The sequence below is a fragment of the Terrapene carolina genome, unplaced genomic scaffold (assembly GCF_002925995.2).
Source record: "Terrapene carolina triunguis isolate 2854851 unplaced genomic scaffold, T_m_triunguis-2.0 Scaffold17, whole genome shotgun sequence".
In the NCBI taxonomy this organism is placed as follows: domain Eukaryota; kingdom Metazoa; phylum Chordata; order Testudines; family Emydidae; genus Terrapene; species Terrapene triunguis.
The window spans coordinates 3886843-3911686 of record NW_020664368.1 but is presented as its reverse complement, the minus strand read 5'-3'; the positions used below and the strand labels follow the sequence as shown (position 1 = coordinate 3911686).

The window sequence follows — 24844 nt, the reverse complement described above, 5'->3', positions numbered from 1 at the left end:
AAAGTCTGCCCTAATTGATAGTTATGCAACACCATGTAATTCATTGAGAATGCATGGGTGGAACTAAAAGCAGAATTTGGACTCTTAAGTGTGTGAAGTCAAAATACAAAGAAACAAATATCCAGGGAGTTGGAAATAAAGAGTAAAAGCAACATTTTAAAGTATTTTGTTTTCTGATAGCATCATTCATATGCTCCTAAAGTTTGCTTATAGGTGATGGTTTCCTGCCGTCAGTTTTCAGTTAGCATGGAGGGCAATGGACAGTATTAATATTTATTGAACTAGTCAAAATAATTGTGACTGTTTTTCATAGTGTAGAATAGGTTGAAGTTTATTTTTGAAGAGCAGAACATTTGGTCACAATGGTTACATACCTTTTCGTAACTGTTGTTCTTCGAGATATGTTGCTCATGTCCATTCCATTACCCCCCCCCCCCCTCCTGCCCCTCTGTCAGTAAGAAGGAACTGAGAGGGCATAGGGCCGGCAGCGCCTGATATACCGACTCATGAGCGCGGGACTCCAGGGGGCGTTACAGCCGACCCTACGGATACCGCTAAGGCAAAAATCTCTGACGACTGTGCACGTGGGAGCGCACACTCCTAGAATGGTATGAACATGAGCAACACATCTCAAAGAACAGGTAGGTAACTGTTTATTCATTGGTTCCACTTTATCCTGAGGCACTAATTTACATATTTGTTTTGTATCATCAGATATCTGTTTTCTTTGTGTTGAAACAGAAAGATTACTTTGGACAGCAGAGAGTGCTTTAATCATTCTTAATAGTCTCTGCTGCAATAGTTTTTTGTAAAGTTTTACTAAACCGGTTTCATTGGATTCCATTTCCTCTGTCTTGCTTCTAATCTCCCCTGTGAAACATTTTATAGACAGACAGCCCTCCATCAATTAACTAAGTCATGTCCCATCATCCCCAAATATCTCATAAATATAAGTGGTAAGTGACTTTTCTTTGCTCTGAATTTATTTATCTAAATATGCATCTCTTCCTGCCCCTCCCCCCAAAGTGGTAAGATGAACTGGTTGGGCCCACTTTTATTTAGACTTGATTTTCATACATTCTGTATTCAAAGTACCCTGAAATTAAAGCCCTTTTGTGGCAGCAGCATCCTGTAGCCCTCTCTCTTTCAGAGCTCTGAATTCTTCACTCTTCCACTGAAAGGATTAACAGGTGAATGGCTAAGGGGATCTACTTTACAGACACTGCAGTTCATTCCTTTTTCTGTTTCATCATTGAAGCTACCTGTTAAAAACCTCTGTATTGGTCATATATAGACCACATCACTTCAGGACATTCAGACCTAGTGCTAAACAGCTTTGTTTTCTTTTATAGCTACTTGCTGTACCAGTAAGTCACACATACCCCAGTACATAACTTTTATCATAGATCTTCTAAAGAAGCAATAGTCCAGTTTACCAGCACATTCAGAAAGCTTCTATTTATGGCTGTGCTTTGCTATCTCCCTACTACCTTACTTAACATGTATTTTCCTTTTGACGTTTCTAAATTGTCTTCCAATGCCAAGAGTTTTTATCCAATCAGGAGTGTGGTTCACAAGTTTTGCTTAGTGACTTGTGATTAGATTTCAATTCTTATACGAACATTCACTCAGTTTTGAAACTGAATTGGAAGTAGACATTCAGACGTAATCTTCCATGTGGAAGAAATTGATAGATGTTAGGCTGTCTGCAGAACTGAGTAGACGGCATAAACGCACAGGTTATATTTAGTTAGGCTTGGCAGAACTCAATTTTTTTTTTTTTTTTTCAATTTCAAGAAGTAATACCAGTTTTAAAATATTTTTTTCCAATTTTGACTATTAGTATTCACAGTTGTGGAAATTATGCTGGGTAGTGTTGGGGTTAGGGTTCAGGCAGTGCTGGTAGCGGAGCTTCTGGGCATGCCCAGCACTGACCGCAGAGCTGCAGGGGGCTCCCTGTACAGCTGAAGGGCCCAAGAGATTGGGGTACAAGGTGCAGAGGAGGCTGTGTCCTGGCCCGGCACAGCAGAGACCCCCTGGCCAGGTCTGCAAGGAGGAGGACGAGCTGTTCAGGTTGCTGCTGAAGGGTTCCTGCCTGGCAACAATGCCACATTCCTTGCTAGAGAGTGGGTGAGCAGGGCCATGACTGCGGAGCTACAGATGGCTCTCTGCGCTGCTGCAGGGCTGATGACTCTCAGTTCCTGCAGCACCAGGTGCACTGGGGAGGCTGCACTCACTCTGACTGTTACCAATGGATATTTTTCGTCCATTTCAGTGTTTCAGCTGAAGTGGACGTTTACAGACATCTACCAATTTACATTGAATCCTGCCAAGCCTATATTTAGTTATCTTCATAACTATAAGAGCTAGACTCATAATTTTTATTGGTTTAGGTATTGATGCACAGGATGAATTCCCCAGAGTAAAGCATCTGCACCTCAAGCTGTTGCAGTCCTGTCCAGCGTGTCTTGCTTTCCTCTTATTAAATATTTTCTATGGGAAGAGTACATTCTATGTAGTGACTCTTAAACAATATATATACTTATCTTGATGGGATTTAGAGAGGTTTGTTCAGTTTTTGGATTGAAGAGAGATTGGATTAATGCAAATCCTTTGAAGACACAGGACTAGGCATCCCACTTTAGGATACAGGATGCCTTGAAAGAGTAGTAATTGGTTACAAAGCCTTATATCTCCAATTTACTGTGGTGAACATGACCTGGGATAATTCTAATGCAATAGTCTTTGTAAAGGTAGTTGGTAGCTTTTAGTTCAATGTCTGGTGGATACATGTACATAATACAAAAGATACTTACTTGACAGACCACCAAGTTTTACTTATTCCACTGGTTTCTCTATCAGTCATGGGTGAGGGCAGTGTGAGGGAACTTTATAATATTCCTTTCTGTTCACTGCATGTTCTGTGGATAGATGACTTCATTCTCCAGGGATCTTAATCTAGAATCTAGCAACGGCACAAAATTCACTTTACAAGTTTTTTATTGGCGTTTATTTACAATTGCATTGCTTTATAAAGGATGAAAATCTTCAGGCCTCAGAGCGCAAAACAGCCACTAATTGATACTTTTAGGAAGAAACTTCTCTTATCGGCAGGTTATACCATTATTGGCAGACAGCGTTTCTTGTGACTTCCTAATCAGGAAAGAGATCTTGGAGTCATCGTAGATAGTTCTCTGAAGACCTCCACACAGTGTGCAGCGGCAGTCAAAAAAGCAAACAGGATGTTAGGAATCATTAAAAAAGGGATAGAGAATAAGACAGAGAATATCTTATTGCCCTTATATAAATCCATGGAAAGCTCACATTTTGAATACTGCGTACAGATGTGGTCTCCTCATCTCAAAAAGATATACTGGCACTAGAAAAGGTTCAGAGAAGGGCAACTATAATGATTAGGGGTTTGGAACAGGAACTCTCCATATGAGGAGAGATTAAAGAGGCTAGGACTTTTCAGCTTGGAAAAGAGAAGACTATGGGGGGATATGATAGAGGTATATAAAATCATGAGTGGCGTGGAGAAAGTGAATAAGGGAAAGTTATTTACTTGTTCCCATAATATAAGAACTAGGGGCCACCAAATGAAATCAATAGGCAGCAGGTTTAAAACAAATAAAAGGAAGTTCTTCTTCACGCAGCGCACAGTCAACCTTTGGAACTCCTTGCCTGAGGAGGTTGTGAAGGCTAGGACTATAACAGGGTTTAAAAGAGAACTAGATAAATTCATGGAGGTTAAGTCCATTAATGGCTATTAGTCAGGATGGGTAAAGAATGGTGTCCCTAGCCTCTGTTCGTCAGAGGGTGGAGCTGGATGGCAGGAGAGAGATCACTTGATCATTACCTGTTAGGTTCACTCCCTCTGGGGCACCTGGCATTGGCCACTGTCAGCAGACAGGATACTGGGCTGGATGGACCTTTATGGCCATTCTTATGTTCTTATGAAAACAGATACTTTGCTACTACACAGTCTAGCCACGTGGCTGAGTATCTAGTTTCAGCAACTGAAACATTAGTGTGGCTTGTTGAAAATATATAAAGCTGCTCCATAATCAGAGCAGCATTATGTACAAGATAATTCTATTAGATTCCAAGCATCATACTTTTTTTCTCTTTTACAGTCTGAGACCCTAGTCACTTTTTACTGATCTCTTTTAGTTTCTGTTTTTGTTTTTTAGTTACACTTCAGAATGTCTAGATGAAAGGTGCTATATGTATGTGTAAAGCAGTCATCTGAATAAACTATATTTAATGTTTGTGCTGTGGAATGCTATATTTGTAATTCAGAACTAAAAACTTCATTTTTTTGTATATATAAAAATGAAAATGTTCACATAGTATATAGCACACTGTTGCTTGAGAAATATTTTCACAACTGTCTGTATAATAATTCGTTTTTGTAGTATTGTAATTATCCATGTAATTGTAGTAATTGCATGTCCAATACTTCTGTGAATTTGAGAATTTTTTTTTTAAAGCTGTGCCATTTTAGTTGGTTTGCTGCAATTTTAGAACTTAATTGCTTTTTTTGGAGACTCTAGAAATCGCTGCTTTTGTTTTTCTTTATTGGAATAGTGAACAGACATACTAAAACACAGCATGTTCTTAGTTAAGTGCACCAAACTGGCTGAATCAGAGTTCTGCAACATTTTTAAAAAATATATTGGAAGGTTCCAGGCATTCAAGTTAAATTAGCATTCACCTCTTTGTTCTAGGGTGGTGTTTTACCCAATTTAGCCCTGTCCTGCATAGAAACATAAAAAATAAATTCAGTCTGTCTGTGGAATGGATCTCCAACTACTAGTGAAATAAAACTTTTTAGCAAAATAAGAAGTCATGTTTTAGAAGTGTTCTAAACAATAAAGGGCAATGTTAAAAAGTCACCTGTAAAGAATTTTATAGTTGGGATGAAGTAAAATATTTTCTGCATCTTAATCATTTTTCAATTCTAAACTTTTCCTGCTAATCAGACCTGTTGTAGATCACTGCTGGGGTTTTGGAATGAGATTTACAGAAATATTTTTATTGTGAAGCCTTCTTCACAGTGTATACTTGTACGAGCTCTTGCCTAATATTTTATATGCATACGCTTACGTTGTGACCTGTGACCAGTCCTGTTGAAATCAATGAGACTATTTGCACAAATAAAGATCTGTAGATTTGGGCCCAAGGACAGAATTACTGTAAACAGTGACTTGGAAAATAAGTGTGAGTACAAATTAATCTTGTCATCTGCTTATAGTGCTCACCAGATTTCATGATTGTGCAGCTTACTATTCTGAACAGCCCTGATGGTCATGCTTCTACTCTGTTCCAGCAAACCTACTTACATCAAAGCAGCTTTGAGGAAAATAAAGGTTCTAGTTTGAGCTATTGTTCTTTTCTAGTTCAGCTCTGTTCTCTTCTTCCCCTGGCAGTAATGGTAACAGCAGTAGCTGGAGCAGTCTTGGTTTAGAAGGAGATATGTATGAGGAGAATTTATCCTTTCCAACATCAGACAGGTTGGTCGAGTCCAAAAATTTAAACAGATAGGTTCCTCATAATTAATGCATGAAATCATCACTTTTGAAGATGAGGGATACAATTAATGTGTTAATCTGATACATTATCAATGTGCTTTTTTCACTTAATCATGACAATGAATTCATACTGAATGGATAAATTCTGCTGTGCTAAAATGCAAATGTCTAATTGCAAAATGAAAAATACCTTTTGTGCATGTTCTGCTTTGCTAGTCTCTAAGTCGTTCATTTGCTTTGTCATGCAAACAAGAGAGCTTGCTTCCTACAGGATTTCTGTTTTGTTTTTTCTTTTGCTTCAGCTTATGAAAACTTTTAAAATTATTTTATAGCGGGGTCTTTAATATGAATAATATAAACTGAAAGAATGCAGTGAACTATTTTGTTTTTTGTAATGAAGCTAAAATAAACTTTCCTGCTTACTCAAAAGTAGCAACATGTTTTTTTCCTTTTTAAAATCCCTTAGAATTTTTTTTCATATTAAGGTAGGATTTCTTTATTAGTTGTTGTTTTTTTTTAAACCTTGGGAACTTGTTAACAAACCCAATTACAACATGAAATGGTGTAAGAAGCAAAGATGCTTTTTCATGGTCATGTTCCTTTTCTCTTTAACACTCATCACTGATTCTTAGGATTGGCTCCATCCATCGTGAATGTATTGGGTATCTGTTAATTCTTTGATATTTTATTTTTAAAATCCAGTGATGGAACAGAAGATAAAGATGAAGACCCCAAGGATGTTGTAGAAGGTAATGATGATTTCAGTACAGGTTGCGATAACTGACTTTTGTAATTTTACATGGGTTAGTTTTAATAATTATTTTGCTTTGGTAGTACACACACAGCAATGTGACAACCCTCTTATACAAGGACGTTTACATAGCACACATCAAGTAAGTGTAAAGGGATATTGTTAATCTAGAACCATTTAGGGTATGTCTACCCTGCATCTCGGAGGGAGCATCCCAGTGTGGCTCCAAAAACTTGCAATAGCGGGGCTTAGCATGCTAAATTAGCTGTGTAGACGTTGCTTTGGTGTTGCTACTCAGGCTGGATCTTGGTGGGCTTGAGAGCCTGAATGACAGCCTGAGTTGCAACATCAAACCATGTCTACACAGCTATTTTTAGCATGCTAGCAAAGCCCTGCTAGTGTGAGTTTGTGGACCCGGACTGGGAGGCTCCCTTCCGGATGCAGTGTAGATATACCTATAAACACTTCCTAATGCCCTTTAAACTATGTTATATGGAAAATATAGGTTACAGTGCTGTTCAGATAATATGTACCTTTATTCACATAAGCCATTGAACTCTGTGTCTAGCTCATTGGAAGTGTAAATTCATGTGTGTCATCGTTCTGTGGAAGATATTAAATACAGATGATTTTAACATTTGCACAAGGACTGTATTGAGTGCACATTGGCCCAGATTCTCTGCTGTGCTGTTTCCTTTTACTGAAGCACAGAATAGGATCTGTCAGGGAATTTGTTACTGCTCATTAATTCTGAGGGTAACTCTGCACTGGCTCCAGTGTAGATGTGAGCTGCCAAAGGATTTTACACCAGCAGAGGATAGCTAGAATACACTGTGCTCTGGGCATGCTCCTTCTCTGTCCCTGAGAAGGGCTACTAGGATGATCAGAAGCATGGAAAACATACTTTGAGAGGAGACTCACGGAGCTTGGCTTGTTTAGCCTAACCAAACGAAGGCTGAGGGGAGATATGACTGCTGTATACATACATACATCAGAGGGATAAATACGAGAGAGGGAGAGGCGTTATTTAAGTTAAGCGCCAATGTTAACATAAGAACAAATGGATATAAACTGCCATCAACAAGTTTAGGCTTGAAATTAGACAAAGGGTTCTAATCATCAGAGGAGTGAAGTTCGGAAACAGCCTTCCAAGGGGAGCAGTAGGACCAAAAAACGCAAGTTTCAAAATTGAGCTTGATAAGTTTATGGAGGGGGTGTTATGATGAGCTTGCCTACAGTGGCATGTGGTCCATCTGTGACTGCTAGTAGCAAATATCCGCAACGGCCAGAGACAGGACACTAAATGGGGAGGGCTCTGAGTTACTACATAGAATTCTTTCCCAGGTGTCTGGCTGGTCAGTCTTGCCGACGTGCTCAGGGTCCAGCTGATGACCATGTCGGGGTTTGAAAGAATTTTGGGTCAGATTGGCAGAGACCCTGCCTTCCTCTGCAGCCTGGGGCACGGATCTTTTGCCGATTTAAGCTAGAATAAATGGTGGATTCTCTGTAACATAAAGTCTTTAAATCATTTTGAGAACTTCAGTAACTCAACCAGAGGATATGGGTCTGTTACAGCAGTAGGTGGGTAAGATTCTGTGATGTGCAGGAGATTAGACTAGATGATCATGTGAGTCTCTTCTGGCCTTAAAATCTATAGGTCTGTGAGCCCGGGGCCAGATGAAGGGGGGGCTTGTGTTAGAGCTGGTTATGACATCTCTGTGCCAGCTGACACTCCCATATATTGGGAAGATGTTTTAGATGGGACCACAAGAAGTTTGCTGACTGACAAGGCCTCTGAAGTGTGAAAGAATAAACCTCTAGTTAACTCTTTCCACTAGGGAGTGAATTTTGCTGCACAACTTCAGTGACTTGATGTGGGGAAACATACTTTCTGATGTGGAATACAACCACAGTCTTTTGAAAAAATAAATTAGTAGATGTTAAGGAAAAGTAAAGAAAGTTTGGCTTGCCATTAAACATCTGCAAGAATCTGAGGGAGATGATTGACTAAATTAATCCTGCTTCTCCTGTCTTTATCTACACAATTATCTTTTTAATAGCTAATACCTTTTGTGTAATGTAATCAAATTGTATTCTGCTCTGTAGGTATACTACAGTGCCTTCAATATTAAATTGTTAGCTTTCCTTGTGTTTCCTACTTGATTGAAAGAGCCTTAAATTGTAGCATCCACCAAGTGGCTTATAAGTAAAACAGTTCTTGATTTTTAACTTTTTACACAATTCCAAAATGTTTTCTAGAGTTTAATATATTACTCTTTTTTATGGAATTTTGTGGTCCATTTTTCTAGTGCAGCTATTTCCATTTTATCGAGTTATCCACTCATCATTCAATGGAGAGAATTGTTTCTTATCATTTTATTGCTTGCTTTCTGGTATCACCCAAAGACCACAATCAGGATTGTGACCCTTTGTGCATGCTGAGCAAACACACAGGTAGGATAACCCCTGCCTTGAAGAACATTAGAGTATGTCACAGTATGGACAGAAAAATACATACTCTGCATTCATTTGGTAGCTAAGTGTGAAACAAATATAATGCAAATTGCATTCAGTTTTCCTAATGTCTGTTCCATCTGTCAGAATTTCTTGTTAATTTATCTGTTTAGCTAAATCAGTTCTAATTGTTCTGTTGTGTGGTTAGACTTTATTATGCTATCAGAGAATGACCACTTGTGAAGAGATCATGATTATCTTGTGAAGAGATCATGATTACACTTTATCTGTCTGGGGATTCGGCCTGCTTTGAGCAGGGGGTTGGACTAGATGACGACCTGAGGTCCCTTCCAACCCTGATATTCTATGATTCTGTGTCAGTCACTAGTTCTGTCTTCTCTAAACTAAGAGATGGGTGAGGTAATATCTTTTGTTGGACCAACTTCTGTGGATGAAAGAGAGAAGCTTTCAAGCTTATGCAGAGCTCTTCTTCTGGTCAGAACTCTGTGTTAGCTCGAAAGCTTGTCTTTCTCACCAACAGAAGTTGGTTCAATAAAAAAAATATCACCTCACCCACTTTCCAATGTGCTGGGGAGTGCTTGACCCCAGACCCCACCCCCACTCCTGTCCTTCCTCCCCCAAGGTCCCCACCTCATCTCTTCCCACCCCTGCTCCACCCCCACCTCTTCCTCGCTCCCCCCTCCCCCCCGAGCCTCCTGCAGGCCGCGAAACAGCTGATTGCAGCGGGTGGAAGGCATGGGGAGGGAGGGGGGGCGCTGATCGGCGGGGCTTGCTGGTGGGCAGGAGGCGCTGAGAGGAGGGGGAAGTTCCAATATGGTGCTCAGCGCCCACCATATTTCCCCATGGCTGCTCCAGCTCCGGAACACCCACAGAGTCGGCACCTATGACCTCACCCACTTTGTCTCTTTAATATCCTATGACCAGCACAGCCGCAACAACACTGCAAACATTCTCTAAGCTAATTTTATTTGAGGTACCTTTCCAGCGATAGGATTTCTGGGTGAAGGTCTTCAATTTCCTCAGTGAATAATTAGCATATGAAACCGAAAAGCATGTAATCACTAGGCAAGTCCATCATATGTAGACATGTTACCACATCATTTTCAATCCATTTAAGTATCAGGGATTTTCTGAAATTAGCATTTTCCTCCTATGACATGTCAAGCTTCCAGGCATATAGCCAAATCATTTCCCCGTTGCCTGCCAAATGTGTACCTACTATTAACTCTTGGTTCCCCCATTGTCAGTTACATTCCTTTCTTTTTATTTTTTCCTCCCAGAGGGCGGGCAGTCCTCTTCATTACAGGATCTCTCTTCCTCCTTGCTGAGCTTTGCCACATTGGTGTGAATTTCAATTAAATTGTGTGCTACAATAGAATTATATAAATTATTCCATGAAAGCCTATAGAAGCTAAACTGATGTAAACTGTGTACTTTAATACAGGCATTTAATACAAAGAGTCGTATATCTGGGAAGAAAGAATGTAAGCCATACTTAGAGGAAGGGGGACTGTATTTTGGAAAGCAGTGACTCCAAAAAGGGGCGCAATGGTCATCACAGATAACCAACTAAATATGAGCTGCCTTTGTGATGCTGTGGCAGAAAGGGCTAACATGATGCTTAGTTGTATTAATAGTGGAACATCAAGCAGGAGTAGGGAGGTGGCTATTGCCTCTCTGTCTAGCATTGGTGAGATGACTTCTGGAATAGTGCGCCTAATTCTGGTACCTATACTTTAAAAAGGATCTTGAAAAGTTGGAGATGACTCAGAAAAGAGTAGAAAGTATGGTTTGAGTTCTGAAAAAATGTGTCTCACAGTGAAATGTTAAAGGAGCTCAGTCAACTTAGTGTTTTGTATAGAAGGTTAAGAGGCAGTTTGATCAGTGTGTAATTTGTACAGAGAGAAGTTATATTATACTAAAGGGCTATTTAATCTAGCAGTTGAGAGTTTAACAACAGCCAGTGTTTGAAAGTTGAAGTTAGCAAATGTCAGACTGGAAGTAAAATGCAGATTTTTAACTATGAGGGCAATTAATCATTCAAACATATTATCAGGGGATATGGTAAATTTTCCATCATTTGGACTCTTTAAAATCAAGATTAGATTTCTTTCTACCTTCAGGTATGCTTTAGTTCAGCCACAGGTTGTGGAGCTAGTGATGCTTTCCCTTCCCCATCCCTACCTATACAGGAGAATAGGACGCTTTCAGACCAGTGTGTTTTCTAATCTCTGCTACTTGATCAAAATATGTTTGTTAAAATGAGAATTAAAAATGAGGTATTTAATATATACATTCTCATTAAATACCTAGTTCACCTGTCTCAAAAGAGTCTGCGGTTGACTTGCAGATTTGATTGTTTGCGTTTTATTTTTAATATTAGGTGTGGGGCAGGTAGGAAAGGCATTGCTAATAGTGAATGTTGACATGGAACCACATATGGTGGACCCCCAGCTGAGAACGACCCTGCAGTGGCTGGCGGCTTCTGAAACAGAGGTGTCTGAGCTTCGTTTTCATGACACTGCTACGAAGGAATTCATTCTCGTGAGTACTGCGGTGTTGCCATGTGATTGCAAAGTGTGATTAGATTTTTTTATAATATTTATTATCTGTTTCTGCTGCATTTGCCAATGAAGTATGAGGTATTCAGAGAAATTACTTAATTATTTTAATCCTTAGAGAGAATGAGAGCCTGTTTGTCTCTGAATATAGCATATACAGAATTCTATCAAGTGCTCAGTTAACCATATATTTTAATGACTTATTTCATTTAAATTTAATCAAAAGCAGATAAAATATAAAAGCTTCCCTTTAACTGAATGGACTGCATTTTCAAGCATTTGTTTCAGTTAGCAAAAAATTGACCCTTGCCATTGCCAAGACCTTATCCATACAAATGAACTTAAATTGCAATTATTTGGTTTATAGCTTTGTGCAATCCCCAGTAGAGCACACCATACTCTCCTGGGACCACACTTCGCTTCCCAATTGTGTAATCATTAATCTCTTCAGCAGAACTCCAAACCCTTAAAGGGATAGGGCAATCGATTTAAGTGACAGGGCTCAGGTAAATATAATCCTGGCATGCCATTATGAGTGCTACACTGGGAGGTAGTGGTCACACAATCCAGAAAGCATCAGAATATGAACTGACTACTGAAACCAGATATTGTATATTGATTGAGCTTCCCAGTACCTTATTTTGAAGTGGGTTGAAATATTTGAATTACCACAGGTAAAAAATTAGAATACTGTAGTAACATGTTGGATGAAATCAAATGGGATAACAATGGGGAGTCAGAGGATATACTGGGGAAATAGAGTGCCTCTCACAGATTTGTAACCTTTTCATGCACCATGTGAGATTTATGCTTGAACTTAACTAACAAACGACGACCAGGTCAGTCTGACCCAATAACACTTATCATCTTCCTATGGTTTGAAACAAGGTAGCATCAGTGTCATTTCTGGATAACTCAGAAAACTGTCATCAGAGGATTGAAGGTTTGGAGGATGAAAGATTTTCTAAAGTGATTCTTAAAATTTCATTTGTTCTGATTCATTTGGGCGTCATTCCTGATATAGTTTCAGTGTGGACAGTTTATCCAGAGCCCCACTTCAGAATCAGGGCATTATTCTTAATTTCAAGGTTTCCTTTAAAAAAACAAACAAAACAAAACAAAAAAACCCTTGATTCCTATGTACAGTTTCTTCATCTGTAAAATGGGAAAATGCTGCTTATCTGGCTTCTCAAGCACTTTATGTAGTACTGCATAAACGCTAGTTGTTGATTATTTATTAACATTATTTCATAGAATCATAGAATGTCAGGGTTGGAAGGGACCTCAGGAGGTCATCTAGTCCAACCCCCTGCTCAAAGCAGGACCTAATCCCCAACTAAATCATTTCTTCCAGATATGATGATTACTTTCCATAAAAACATTTTAACATTCCCAACAAACAATCAGATATATCAACCGGTAAACACCAAGCATATTGGTCCTAATTCTAGGACCTAGAGTAACTCCTTTGATTTCAGTTCTTTCAGTGAATTAAAAACACCAAACTTCCGAACTCTGTGCATTTCACTTCTTTATTTTGTATTTATTCTGTTTGCTGCTTTTGTGCCTATGAACAGGGCCCCATTGTGCTAGGCTCTGTACAGTAGTGGTAGAGTAGTAGTATGCAGTGTAGAAGACAGTTCCTGCCCTGAAGATGATATAATATAAATAAGATTTAAAAGTAAGCAACAGTGTTTTAACCCCACAAGGTCTTTTTATAAAGAATATGATGTAATTGTTTAAATACAGTATTTCGGGGGTGTTGTGGGCATACAAGCTGATTTTTCAAAAATGGGTGCCTAAAATTTCATGCCTCGAAATCCTTATTTAGATACTTCAAGTTACCTACCATTCAGAAGTACACAGCACCGCCCCAACTGGCCATAACTTGAATCCTAATATATAAATAGAAGTACTTCTGAAATAGCTGTCAGGTGAGATGCCACTAAATTGAAATTGACAATCCTTGACACCAAGAGAACAGAGCAACTCCTACTAAAAGATCTTATAAAATCTGAACATCTGACCTATATCCTTCCCCTTTTGGGCTTACTGTCTTGGGGCTTGTCACAGTGAATTTTATACACATCTAGATCAGGCCCTTAACTATTTTAAAAAAGGGAAAAAATAATCAAATTTTTAATTTAATAATCAAATTTGTTTTTTTAATCAAATGATAACTCACTTAATGAAAACAACTCTCATCTCCGTATCATGCACACTTAATAAAGCTACCATATCCCTTTTCTGTAAACCCAACAAAGAATCCATTATTCTTAACACTGGCTACCACTCATCAAATGCAGTAACAGGAAGCTCAAGAGAGTTCTGGAAAATGCACAATTTAAAAAGAAAAAAAACAGTGAGCAATATAAATAGCTTTAATAAAGATGACAGTCATTTATAGAGGGAAAAATAATTAAACTGCTGACTCAAAGGAACAAAACTGGACCTAACTATTATAGGCGTCCTGGTCTCCATCCACCCATTTAAAAATACCTCATTTCTACTTGAGTAAACTGAAATATATAGCTGTACTGATGACAGTAGGAAATAGACCAGTCTGATGAAGAAAGTATGGGCTTGACCTTTGAACCCTGAATTGAAACAATAAGATTTAGAAGAGCCAGATGCCGTCTTTGCATCTTTGTTTTATTATATTTTTACTTTCCCAGTATATGAATTACAAAAACTGATAGTGTTTACAATATATTTACTTAGCCACTAGAAAATAATCCTGTTTAAGAACATCAGGCAAATTTATGTTTGGATTATGACAATTGAGCAGCCTCACTTCTGGAATCTTCATGAAATAGTCTCCAAAGTGGGGTGCGCAAGGGGATCCTTGGGGGTGCACAGCAGGAGGAGCGCTTTTTTTTGCTTTGGCAAAAATGGTAGAGCCGGCGTGGCAGGGGGTGCGTACTCAAAAGATTTTTACTGAAAAAAAGTGAAAAGTCAAAAAATGTGTTATGACTTTTTTGAAATTTTTTCCTTTTTTTTTGGTTGGCCATAACTGTTTTCCAAATTCGACATAATTTGCTAATAGTTTCTGTGCCTCAAAAAATTAAATTTAGTATTTGCCAGTTTTTTAATATTTGCCAAGGTCTACTCTACTCATTTAGACAAGAGTGGTAGATGTGCTATAAATCTATTTCTTTTGTATTTTAACTTCCTCTTGATGTGGAATATTTGTTAGAGAGGGGATTCAAGCTGGACTAACAGCCTTCAGTTACTGAAGACAAGCATGGATGAGCTAAATGTAAAGAAAAACAGTGGGTGCAATGGTGGAAGAAACCAGAATAAAAGGTTGTAAAACTTGAGGCTTGCAAAACATGTTAATTTGTCACTGTCTCACAGTGCTTAGTATATATCTAATATATGAGGATTCCTGGTTCAGACCTCTGAGGGAAAAGTAGTTTCCAACTACACTGGCTCTGCTTGTAAGTGGAAGTTCAACTTATACTTTTTGTTTGTTTTCTTTGGAGACATTGAAATTTCCTAACTGGAGACTGTGTTTCCGTTGAGGGCAGAGTGTATATATACAACCAAACCACAATATATATGTTGTGAAAGGAAAATCCACATCCTTATATTAATCCTTACTTTTGTCTTTTACAGTATTACATGTGTACTATTGGGGGTGGTAGCAAATGTATTAATCTTAAGTTCAGAATTTCCTGTTTTCTGCAACCCCCATCAACCACAGACCACATTGCTGTGGGACCATATCACTTGAAAATGTCACTTCCTTGAGAAGAAATTTTTATGGAAACTAACTTAAAAAAATGTTTGGTCCTTGAGGAAGTTTTGTTTTTATAGCTGTGGAATAATGTTTAACTCTTCACAGCTGGTTTTCTAATAAGACCTGATGTTTCAAGGAGAATTTTCATAACTGTCAATCATTCAAGCTATTTATTTCACTAGCTTAAATATTTTTGTTGTTGTTTCTCTAGCTTTCAAAAAGACTGAGAGAGAGAGACTGGAAAGTGGGAGATCTCTTGCAAGCAGTGCTGAAATACTGTGAAATGATGGAGAAGATGTCTGATGGGGATAGACTTCTGAATAAACCTTTATTTGGCTGGCTTCTGGAAAATGTCTGAAAAATCCAAAGACCCAATATTCTTCCCTTCATTTCTCCTTTAGAAGGAGACATGAAGGACAAAGATGTATAGTGTTAAAATTTAACTGACAAATGGTCTATTAACTGTCAGCATTTTAAGAGACTTTGGGGTGAAAGTAAATATAGCTGTTCTGTAAGTATTTTGTGACACTGTGTACGGTATGTTTATCCAGTGCATATCTTCATAATTGATATCAGGGTATTGTGTCCATCCACGCATATTTGTATATACTGCTGTGTTCAGACTATAGAATGTGTATGAAGAAAGATCTTGTCCATGGACAATAGTTGACAGGTGATAAAACAGGATATACAGGGATTCCCACTGTATTGGTATAGTTGTTTATAATTGGAGGCATACTATATTAATAGCATTATTAAGTTTGAATTGCTAAAGAAACATGTTTCAATTTTACATGCAACCATTTTTATTGCAAATTCTATGTTTTGAAGCATTTTGATATGTTGGTATGACATATTAATGCATTAGAAATAGTAAGTACTTGTTGGAGATTTTCCTCTTGGAATTTTGTCGTCTTTTCAGAAAAACAGTTTCTTATCCCTAATCCTCCACATATAAATGATTTTTGTGTCACAAATTGATCTTCTGAATAAGGACCACTTTAAAATAGTAACTTTTCTTAAAATATAAAGAGAGAAAAGTTTTGTAAATTGGTTGTCATTTTTCTTCAATACCTTTTGCTAAAATTCTTGTTTTAAAGGAAGCCATTCAATCAAGTCTTTTAACAAATGGAACTGTGAGGTTGGTTACTAATGCTGTCTAGTTGTCCTATGGTTGAAGGGTTTGTCTGTGTCTTTACATGCCTATTGGTTTGTAAGTGCTAATAGTTAATCATCTTGTTTTGTTTTACAGACCCTTTAGGAGATAAAGTGCTCCCTGACGAATACCAGGATGCTATCTCAAAAGTGATGTCACTGCAAGAGAATCATGGGGCCTTATCTGTTTTGGGTGGCTGTAGGAATTTAAACAGCCAGCTGACTTTAAAGGACTGTAGCTGTTTAAATCACCAAATTTAGAACCAGATCCTAGGAAGTTGAGAACTTACAATGGAAATTGCATATGCTCAGCAACTCTCACAATTTCATCTTTGGTTACAGATAAAGGTCCATGCATATAGCTGGTGAGCCCACCAGCACTTTCCTTGCAGTGCCATTGTGCTTTGAAAAAGTATGTGAGTGCTCATCTTTTAGCCATTACAGTAATCTATAAAAAGACCACCCCCTGCCAACATTGGAATGTGGTTAAGATAAAGGTCCTTCTTCAAACCAAACTGAAAGATGACTTAACTTTTAAGGGGAGTCCTCTTTTGTGTGTGTGAGAGTGAGTGTGTGTGTGTATGTATGTATGTATGTATTTGTATAATATATATAAAAAAATTGATGTATACAACCTAGACCACTGACACCAGTTTAAATTTCCAGTTTCTTATGTCTGCTCAGGTACTGTTACCTGAGTTTAATTTCATGTTGCTGTATCATCTCATTAATTGAAAAAACAATTGGTGCTTCATGGCAAAATTTAAAAAAAACCTATTTAGAGATAATTTTGTTTCATATGGGCAATTTGGTCTAGTTGATTTAAGTATAGCACAAGGAGACAGTTCTAATCCTAGTTTTGCTTCTGATTTGCTGTGTGCCCTTGCCCAAATTACTTAACTTCTTTGTCTTAAGTCCCCCAGTGTGTATAATGCAAATAATGACAATTGTTTTTTACAGTGCTTTGAAAATATGAAGAATTAAGGTTTGTTGTTTTGTCATCCTCCCCAAGCCCCACCCCCCTCCCTCCCCAAAAAAGATATTTTTCAGGGGCTTGTGTTTTCCTGGTATGTGTGCATGTGCATGGTTGGTTGATTGTCTTTTTTGTTTTTCTTTTCGTTTTTTTTTGAGAACGTTGGCTCTTTCTGCTTAGTCCTCATTTGAAACCAAGCTCCGTTTGTGACCTCTCCCGTTTGCCAGAGCAATCAATAGAATTATCACAAATAGAAAATTGACTTTAAGTGATAAGCAACATGAGCCAAATGAATCTTAAAAACAATTCCACTGTGCCAAATTCTGCTCTGATTTACGCTCTTTGCAATCCCATTAGTGATCTTTCAAGAGTTGAAGGACAGCACAGAATATTGGTGCAAGGTTTCCAAGTCCCCATTAGTGTCCCAAATTAAAACGGATGAGAAATACAAAAAATAATGTAAATACACAACTGTCTGTAAAAAGAACAGTTTTCCAAAAATTTCCATGCAGCATCAACAGATTAACAAATTTGTAGAATATGATGGATTTCTAAAAAGTCGGTTAACAGATTATCACTTTTTTATGAGGTTGGTTTTCTACAAAAGGTAGACAGATGAGCAGGTTCTTTGACATGTATGAAGGTTTAAACAGTAGTTAAGTGGGAAATAGTTCATTTACATTAAAAGATAGTATAACTTTTAAAAAGTGATTCTTGCTTAGAGACTTTGGCCCCAAATATATCCACGGTTTAACTGCATTGACTTAAGTGGTACATCAGGAATGAATTTGACCCATTAGCTTTTTCTCTAAGTAACAATTAGCACAGATTTCAAATATATGTGTATAGGTTTTTGATGGAAAATACTTAATTTTTACTTTAAAGTAGATAATATTTTTACAAATCTTCTTTAAATTTATGTTAAGGCATTGTCATCTGGCGTCAGGACTCTTTCAATTACCAGTTGAATATTAAAAATAGGAGACAAGTTTACTGATAATTTAACTTTCATGCAATTGTCATTAAATAAACAAAACTATAACATTTCGTGGGAATCCTTATCCTGAACAAATCTGATTGACATAATCTGTCCTGTTAATGAGGAAAATTGTCTTCTATTCTAAAGTGAATCAAAGGTTATTCCATAAACTAGTTTATTTAAACCATTCCCTTCAGCGTACAAGTGTAATGAAATGAAAATTCACCGTGAACGAGACAGTGGGCCAAATGATGATCTCTCAAACCAGACCAAATCTGAAGTATCTCCAGGATTTAGACCAGTTTAATAGAGCAGAATTTATCCCATTATGTGTATTGTGTGTATGTATTGGCATACTAAAATTAGGGAAACTTGTTTTGGTTATTCTTTAATTTTAGATTGATAGAAATATATGCAATAGCTACACTGTTCCAGAATACCATTTAGTAACCAAATTATAAATATATCTTTGGTATTTTGAAAATTGGTAATGCTTTGATATATTTTATAAGATTCTGTAGTTAAAGCACGTTAAGAAGGGTCCCTCTATAAAATAGCAGTGAAAATGACAATGTTAAAACAAATATATTTTCTCTTCCAATTTGTAAAACAAGATGCAAACAAAAGCCTTAATATTAGGATTTTTTTAAAGCATTTCTAACAAGCCCATATGGTAAAATGCCATTAGCAAGATCTAGTGTTTCGCTTTCAAAATGAGAACACGAAATAACTCAAGCTTAGGCACTTATTTAAAAGTGATATAAATAGTACATCTATCCTTGGTGCTCTTTGAGCGAAAAAATCACCATTCCGGAACTTATGATGTCTCTCAAAGATGTATCAGATTTTGAATGTTACATTTTTCTAATGTAACTGTATCTATGGGACCTCTTCTGTAAAGAGATGCTCAGACTTGGGAAGGTGGGAACGCAGTAAGTAGTAAACATTGTCACCAGCACAAGAGGAGCTAGTATTTGCATTAGCTACTTACAAAGAATTATATGAAGGAATAAAATATTGGTTTTAGAAATTTGTGGTGTTTTTGGTTTAGTTTAACAATTTCAGATTTTCAGCAAGAGCCACTACTGTCAAACTTATACTGTACTTGAGCTTTGAAGAGGTAGGTACAGTGTCTGACCACTGTAGTCACTTTATTTTGTACCATCTTTGTACATTCCTGTTGTATAGCTGGAGTTGTAGTTCTAGAGGGTCATTGTTCTTTGTAATGTCTGAATAGTATTTAATACCAAACTATATTGTTGTTAGCTGTAACTGCTGCTTATTTGGTTACTTGTGCATTCTTATGATAATTCACAGCCCAGTTTAGTGACTCAATTGTATACCAGAAGCAGAGTGAATAACTTTAAATGTTTATGTAACTATACTAAATGAATACAATATGAAGGTCTTGTACTGTAAAAAAGTGACATCTTTTGCCATTTTAGTAATTTGATAATGTATTCAGTTACCAGATTATGAACTTCAGGTTGCACTAAATTTGTCCTTGTTTTTAGCAGTGGCTTCAAATAAAATAAACACATCTTGTGTGCTTTCAAGAGAACTGTCATTTATTGTAAACTCTTAGAATTTTCTTTTTTTCTTTTCAGCTCTCACAAACTAAGTAGGATTGGTCCTGGTTATGTGAAAGAACTCAAAGGCTGGGACAGTAAATAGCACTAGTGCTAGAGTAGATGGTCTTCTAACTGAGTTAGCACTAAATCGGGTGTCCCAGCAGGATGTTAAAAAACATGGTAGTGCTCTCCTTGGCATGAGAGGTGAAAACCAAGGTTCTGACCACTTGTAGTAAAGATCTCTTGGTCCTTTTTATGAAAGTTAGCGAAGTTAATGCTGGTTTTCTTGCCAAATTCCAAGTTGAGAATTGCATCCTGCCCACCTAAGTCTCCCCTACACTTGTCAGTTCAATACAGTGTTCTTCACTTCCTGTTCTAAACAGTAGTGTAGTGTTGTGTGCTTAGCAGCTCCCTAAAGTGTTGACAATTCAGTGCTGGGTGAAGTGATTCCTGCATAGATTGTGCAGTGTTTGAGGAATCCTTAAGCATGAAAGACTGCTATGGAGTCTTCAGGATTAATGCAAGAAGATATGTGGTAATGAAAATATATGCATATGTATATTGATTAAAAATACTTAACTGATCTGGTGTTCTATGAACTAATTTTGGTTTGCTTAACTTGTCAGATAAGGAATTGCTTTATTGTAAACTACATCAAAGTGACTAGACTGTGCTAAGTTCAAAGACACAATGTGGAGAATGAGTCAAATACTCAAGGAAGAAGTAAATTACATTAACATGTTTGTTGCTATACTAACACATTGAAAACAGTTGTTTTGAGGAGCAAGAAGTTGGGGAGGTTGATTTCACAATTTTTAAAAAAATATAATTTTAGCAAAAAAAAACCCCAAGTGGTCTTTATGGATATTGAGTTGGATATTTTTGTATGTACTTGATAGTTTCATTTGGTAACATTCTTTGCTTCAAGAAATCCATTAGAAGGGAGACTTTTATGCTTTTGATTGTTTCACATTCAACTGAATGGAAATCTCTACTGAATGGCTTGAAAATATATATGCACTCTTGCTACGTTACATGGTAAAAAATAAACAGGACAAAAAGGAAATTTGGTGGGGATGAGTAGGGGAGATATATTCATGATTTGGAGATTTTTCTTGCCTCTAGGAACTTCTTTGTAACAGGTTCTCTCTGATTTCTGCTCAGCTATGTAACTACATCAAGTCAGTCTGGCAATGTCTGTTTAATCCAGACGTACTAAAACTTCTGTTGTCCTCAGTTACTCCATGCCATTCCACTAGCACATACCCTGCTCCCGCTCCTTACACCTCCCTTGTTTCCTTGCTGGCTTCTCCCCCGTCCATAGCTTGAGCTCCCAATGTGACTAACTTCCATGCTGATTACCGTCCTGAGGATCAGATTGAGAGGTGGCCAGGGAAGTGTCATGCTAGGACTGCAGGCTGAGGTTGAAGAACGATGCTCTGACAGCTACCTTGGATATCAAATGCCTGGTAGCCCGTCTCCCTCCCCACCCCACCCCCCATCAAGGCAAGTTGCAAAGTCTATGATCCTCAGAAACAAGGGAACTATCTATGACAAGTGTGAGACCAGTGTGAGTGGTAACAAGAAGCTTCTTAGTGACTGGCCCCTGATCCTGGAGCTCCTTTCCACAACAGTTAAGAAGGACCATGAATCAGGGCCTTCAGGAGAAAATATCAGATCCTTCTCTTCAGCATTGTTTTCAAGAAAAATAATAAAGAGCCTTGTTCTTGTTTGTGGAAAAGGTGGCAGAGATGGGATTATTTGTTTAATCCATGTTTTGGATGTTTATAATTGTATAACTACTGAGATGGATTAGAGTTCTCCTTCTGTCTGTTTCTTATCCCTGTGGTATCTTCTCTCACATCAACTCCTCTATCCACAGCCACACTTCCCAGGCTCACCTTCCAAAAACCCTGTGGCCAGAACACCTCACTTGTCCACAAGGGTACCTCCTTGTTCACACCTACTTCATTTGTGTCATTGTCCCCATCTGATCAGCACTGCTGTCTTCACACTGTTTTTTTCCTGACCGCAGCCTGTTGTCCTGATGTGACTCCCACTCTGCTGATTCTTGGCCGACGGGAGTGGTTAAAAACCAACAACTGGGGAGACTGTTCAGTTGGGAGGGTAAGCCATGGAAGGAGGTCACCTCCCAGAAACCATCAAGCAGCAAAGCAGAAGAAACAACCTAAATTACAGTTTTTCCCCCCCCCCCCCCCCACTTAAAAAAAAAATCTGGTTGTTTAGGTTTGGGATCTGTTTCATTACTGTCAAAACTCTGAAATTTTATGCTGACCAGAAAGCATGGCTAAGTAGCTACAGAAATATAATGTAAATTTAACATACTGTATTGTTTGCACAGACCAAGCATATTTGCTGTGCTGTATGGAAGCTGCTACCCTGCATAGACACAAGACCAGACTCACCCTGCTATTAGCAGTCACAATTCCAGCAAAATCAGTAGAGTTGCTTATATCATCTCAGTTTGGACCATTATGTTTAATAACAAACTGGATATGATTTTTGATTTACTTCTCATTGAAAAAGGGTATGTTTTCACGATTATCACCTCTTCACCTTATGCTGTCAGCAGACATTACAGCCATAGACTCATAGACTTTAAGGTCAGAAGGGACCAATATGGTCATCTAGTCTGACCTCCCGCATGATGCAGGCCACAAAAGCTAACCCCCCCACTTTCCCTTAACTCTGCTGTTGAAGTCTCCAGATTGTGATCTAAAGACTTCAAGTTGCAGAGAATCTTCCAGCTTGCGACCCCTGCCCTATGCTGCGGAGGAAGGCGAAAAACCTCCAGGGCTACTGCCAATCTACCCTGGAGGAAAATTCCTTCCCGACCCCAAATATGGCGATCAGCAGAACCCCGAGCATACAGGCAAGATTCTCTAGCCAGACCCTAATTTTACCAGCGATGGCCGTTATTGCCTAATTGATTAAAATCACGTTATCCCATCAAACCATTCCCTACAAACCATTAGCCAGATTGGTTAACCACACAAAATCAGTCATGCTTTTCCTTCTCCTCCAAGAATGTTAGTGTAATATGAACAGAAATACAGTAAAGGGCTAACTTACCATCTTGTCACCATGGAAACCCTAGATTCACAGGAGATAAATCATTTTTCCTTTGAAGAGTGGAATATAAAAGAAATGACCAAGCAAGAAACTCTCCATGGAAAATAAACTGAGGAAGAAGCTAATTGTAACATAATTGCCTGGGGAAATCACTTCCAGAGACAGAGTAACATTTATTAACTGCTACGTTAAACTGAACTCTTTAAATTTATTCTATTATGTAACATACCCATTAATTATTAAAACTAGTTACTTTGAATTAACATGTAATAAATTAATCTGAGTTTTAAAGGAACTATGCTGTAGCATCTCCATAGCAACAAAAGGGTGCACATTTCAGACACCATTGATTTAGGAGCTAACTGAACTGACATCTCAATTTAAAGTTTAAATCCGGAGAGCAGAAAAAATTTGGTTGCTCTGACATTGGGGTGGGGTGGTTGGAGTAGTGAAAGGGTTAAGCTGGAACATCTTGACTGGCCTCATAAATGTTGGCTTCTTCAGTAAAACCTCTCTCTTCCTGTGACTGCCTGAGAAAATAAAGAGGTGGGTGTTGGAAATTCCCAAAAGAGTCTGGAGGGGCCTCCTTAATGTGATCAAAGAGCTTTTGAGAAGCTGTTTGTAAGGCTTCTTATAGACCTAGCTTTAGAGGAGAACTAAGGATCATTTTTGATTAAAGATACTTTTTTCCTTCTCCTTATACTGTCTTTGAGTGTGCTGTTTAGTGTGCATGCTTACCTTGTAGTTATGGTATGCTTAGGGTTAAACTTGTTTTATATTTTCCCTCAATGTAATAGCTTTCTATAATTATAGAGAACAATAATTTGAGTACGGAAGCATTCCTATGCTAACCACCCACAGAACATGCTGCCCTAATATAGATGAATTGGCAGATAACCCTTAGCCCTCTGTACTCATGTTAACAAAATAAGGGCTGTTTGGTAGCATCATCCTTTTTTAATTTTCTATTTTAAAACCTAAACACCGGATTCCATAATTAAGATGAGGTTTCAATCATCCTACCAAAAATTCATGTATTATCTACTTAATTTAGAGAGCAAGGGCTTTACTCGTTATATTACCCTAATGATCCAGACATCTCAGTTCATTTAAAGGTAGATTAATATCCTCACAAGTGTCCTGTGTTTACAACTCCCATGTGCGAATACACAGTCATGCAATAAATCCAGTATCTGTAGCAGGGTGACTAATCTCCAGGCAATCAAGGGGATAGGTGCTGTGTGTCTCAAGCCTTTCTAAAGGTAGCTGCCATTGGACTGTGCCAGAAAGAACAACTGAAAACCCTGAGATTTTTTCATGGCTACCTTGCACCCCAACATTGCACTTTATGGCTCAGTGTTTCTGTCATTATTGGAAGGAAAGAAAGAAACATAAGTCCAACCTCATTTTTAATTATATTGTAATGGGTTTCCTTTAGCTAGGTTGCAGGCAGGGCTGTGTGGTTTGAGAGAGGTTGGAGGATGTGTGTGTGCGGGGCGGGGAGAGGTGCATACACACAATCAGAATTATATGTTTCATACTACAAAAATGAATCCAGATTACTGGGTAGAAGGAGAGCGAAGTCAGGGTCTGATGGAGGGTTGGAGAGCTGCTTAATTTTCACTATGCCTGAACAACAAGCAGCATTGCCAGCTCTTGCAAGTCCCACAATGTGATGTTTTTCTTTAACCCCCACCTTTTGTAGCCTCACTTTTCTTTTTCTTTTTTTTTTTTAAACGAAATTTCTAGCCATCATGGTTGTGGAGAAAAGCTTGAAAATGTAAACCAAGTGCATATAAAAACCAGATGTGCAAAGAAAGAACACACAATTATTTTTAAAAATCTCATGGCTTTAAAGCCAGTCTTGTGATTTTTTTTTTTTTTTTTTTTTTTTGCTGTCCTGACTCATAATTTTTGAACATGTGGGTTTGGCAATAATAATCCAGCATATCTCTTCCTCCTGGATTTTATACAGTGTCATCTTCATTGTTGTAGCACCCATGACCTTAG

At 38.0% G+C, this 24844-nt stretch overlaps 2 protein-coding genes across 2 annotated transcripts in view; both read left to right on the top strand.

The window, feature by feature from the left end:
* The window catches only part of LOC112103173 (A-kinase anchor protein 11), a 58403-nt gene extending 41442 nt beyond the window's left edge, over positions 1 to 16961 (top strand). Inside the window, exons 9-12 of the mRNA XM_024194798.2 lie at positions 5433 to 5516; positions 6237 to 6283; positions 11144 to 11304; positions 15275 to 16961. Coding sequence (XP_024050566.2) covers positions 5433 to 5516; positions 6237 to 6283; positions 11144 to 11304; positions 15275 to 15421 — 439 coding nt within the window. The 3' untranslated portion in view covers positions 15422 to 16961. The remainder of the gene's footprint in view (positions 1 to 5432; positions 5517 to 6236; positions 6284 to 11143; positions 11305 to 15274) is intronic.
* LOC113406037 (E3 SUMO-protein ligase KIAA1586-like) overlaps positions 15473 to 24844 on the top strand; it is a 21656-nt gene continuing 12284 nt past the window's right edge. The window contains 3 exon segments of the mRNA XM_026648184.1: positions 15473 to 15487; positions 17704 to 17780; positions 19778 to 19836. Coding sequence (XP_026503969.1) covers positions 15473 to 15487; positions 17704 to 17780; positions 19778 to 19836 — 151 coding nt within the window.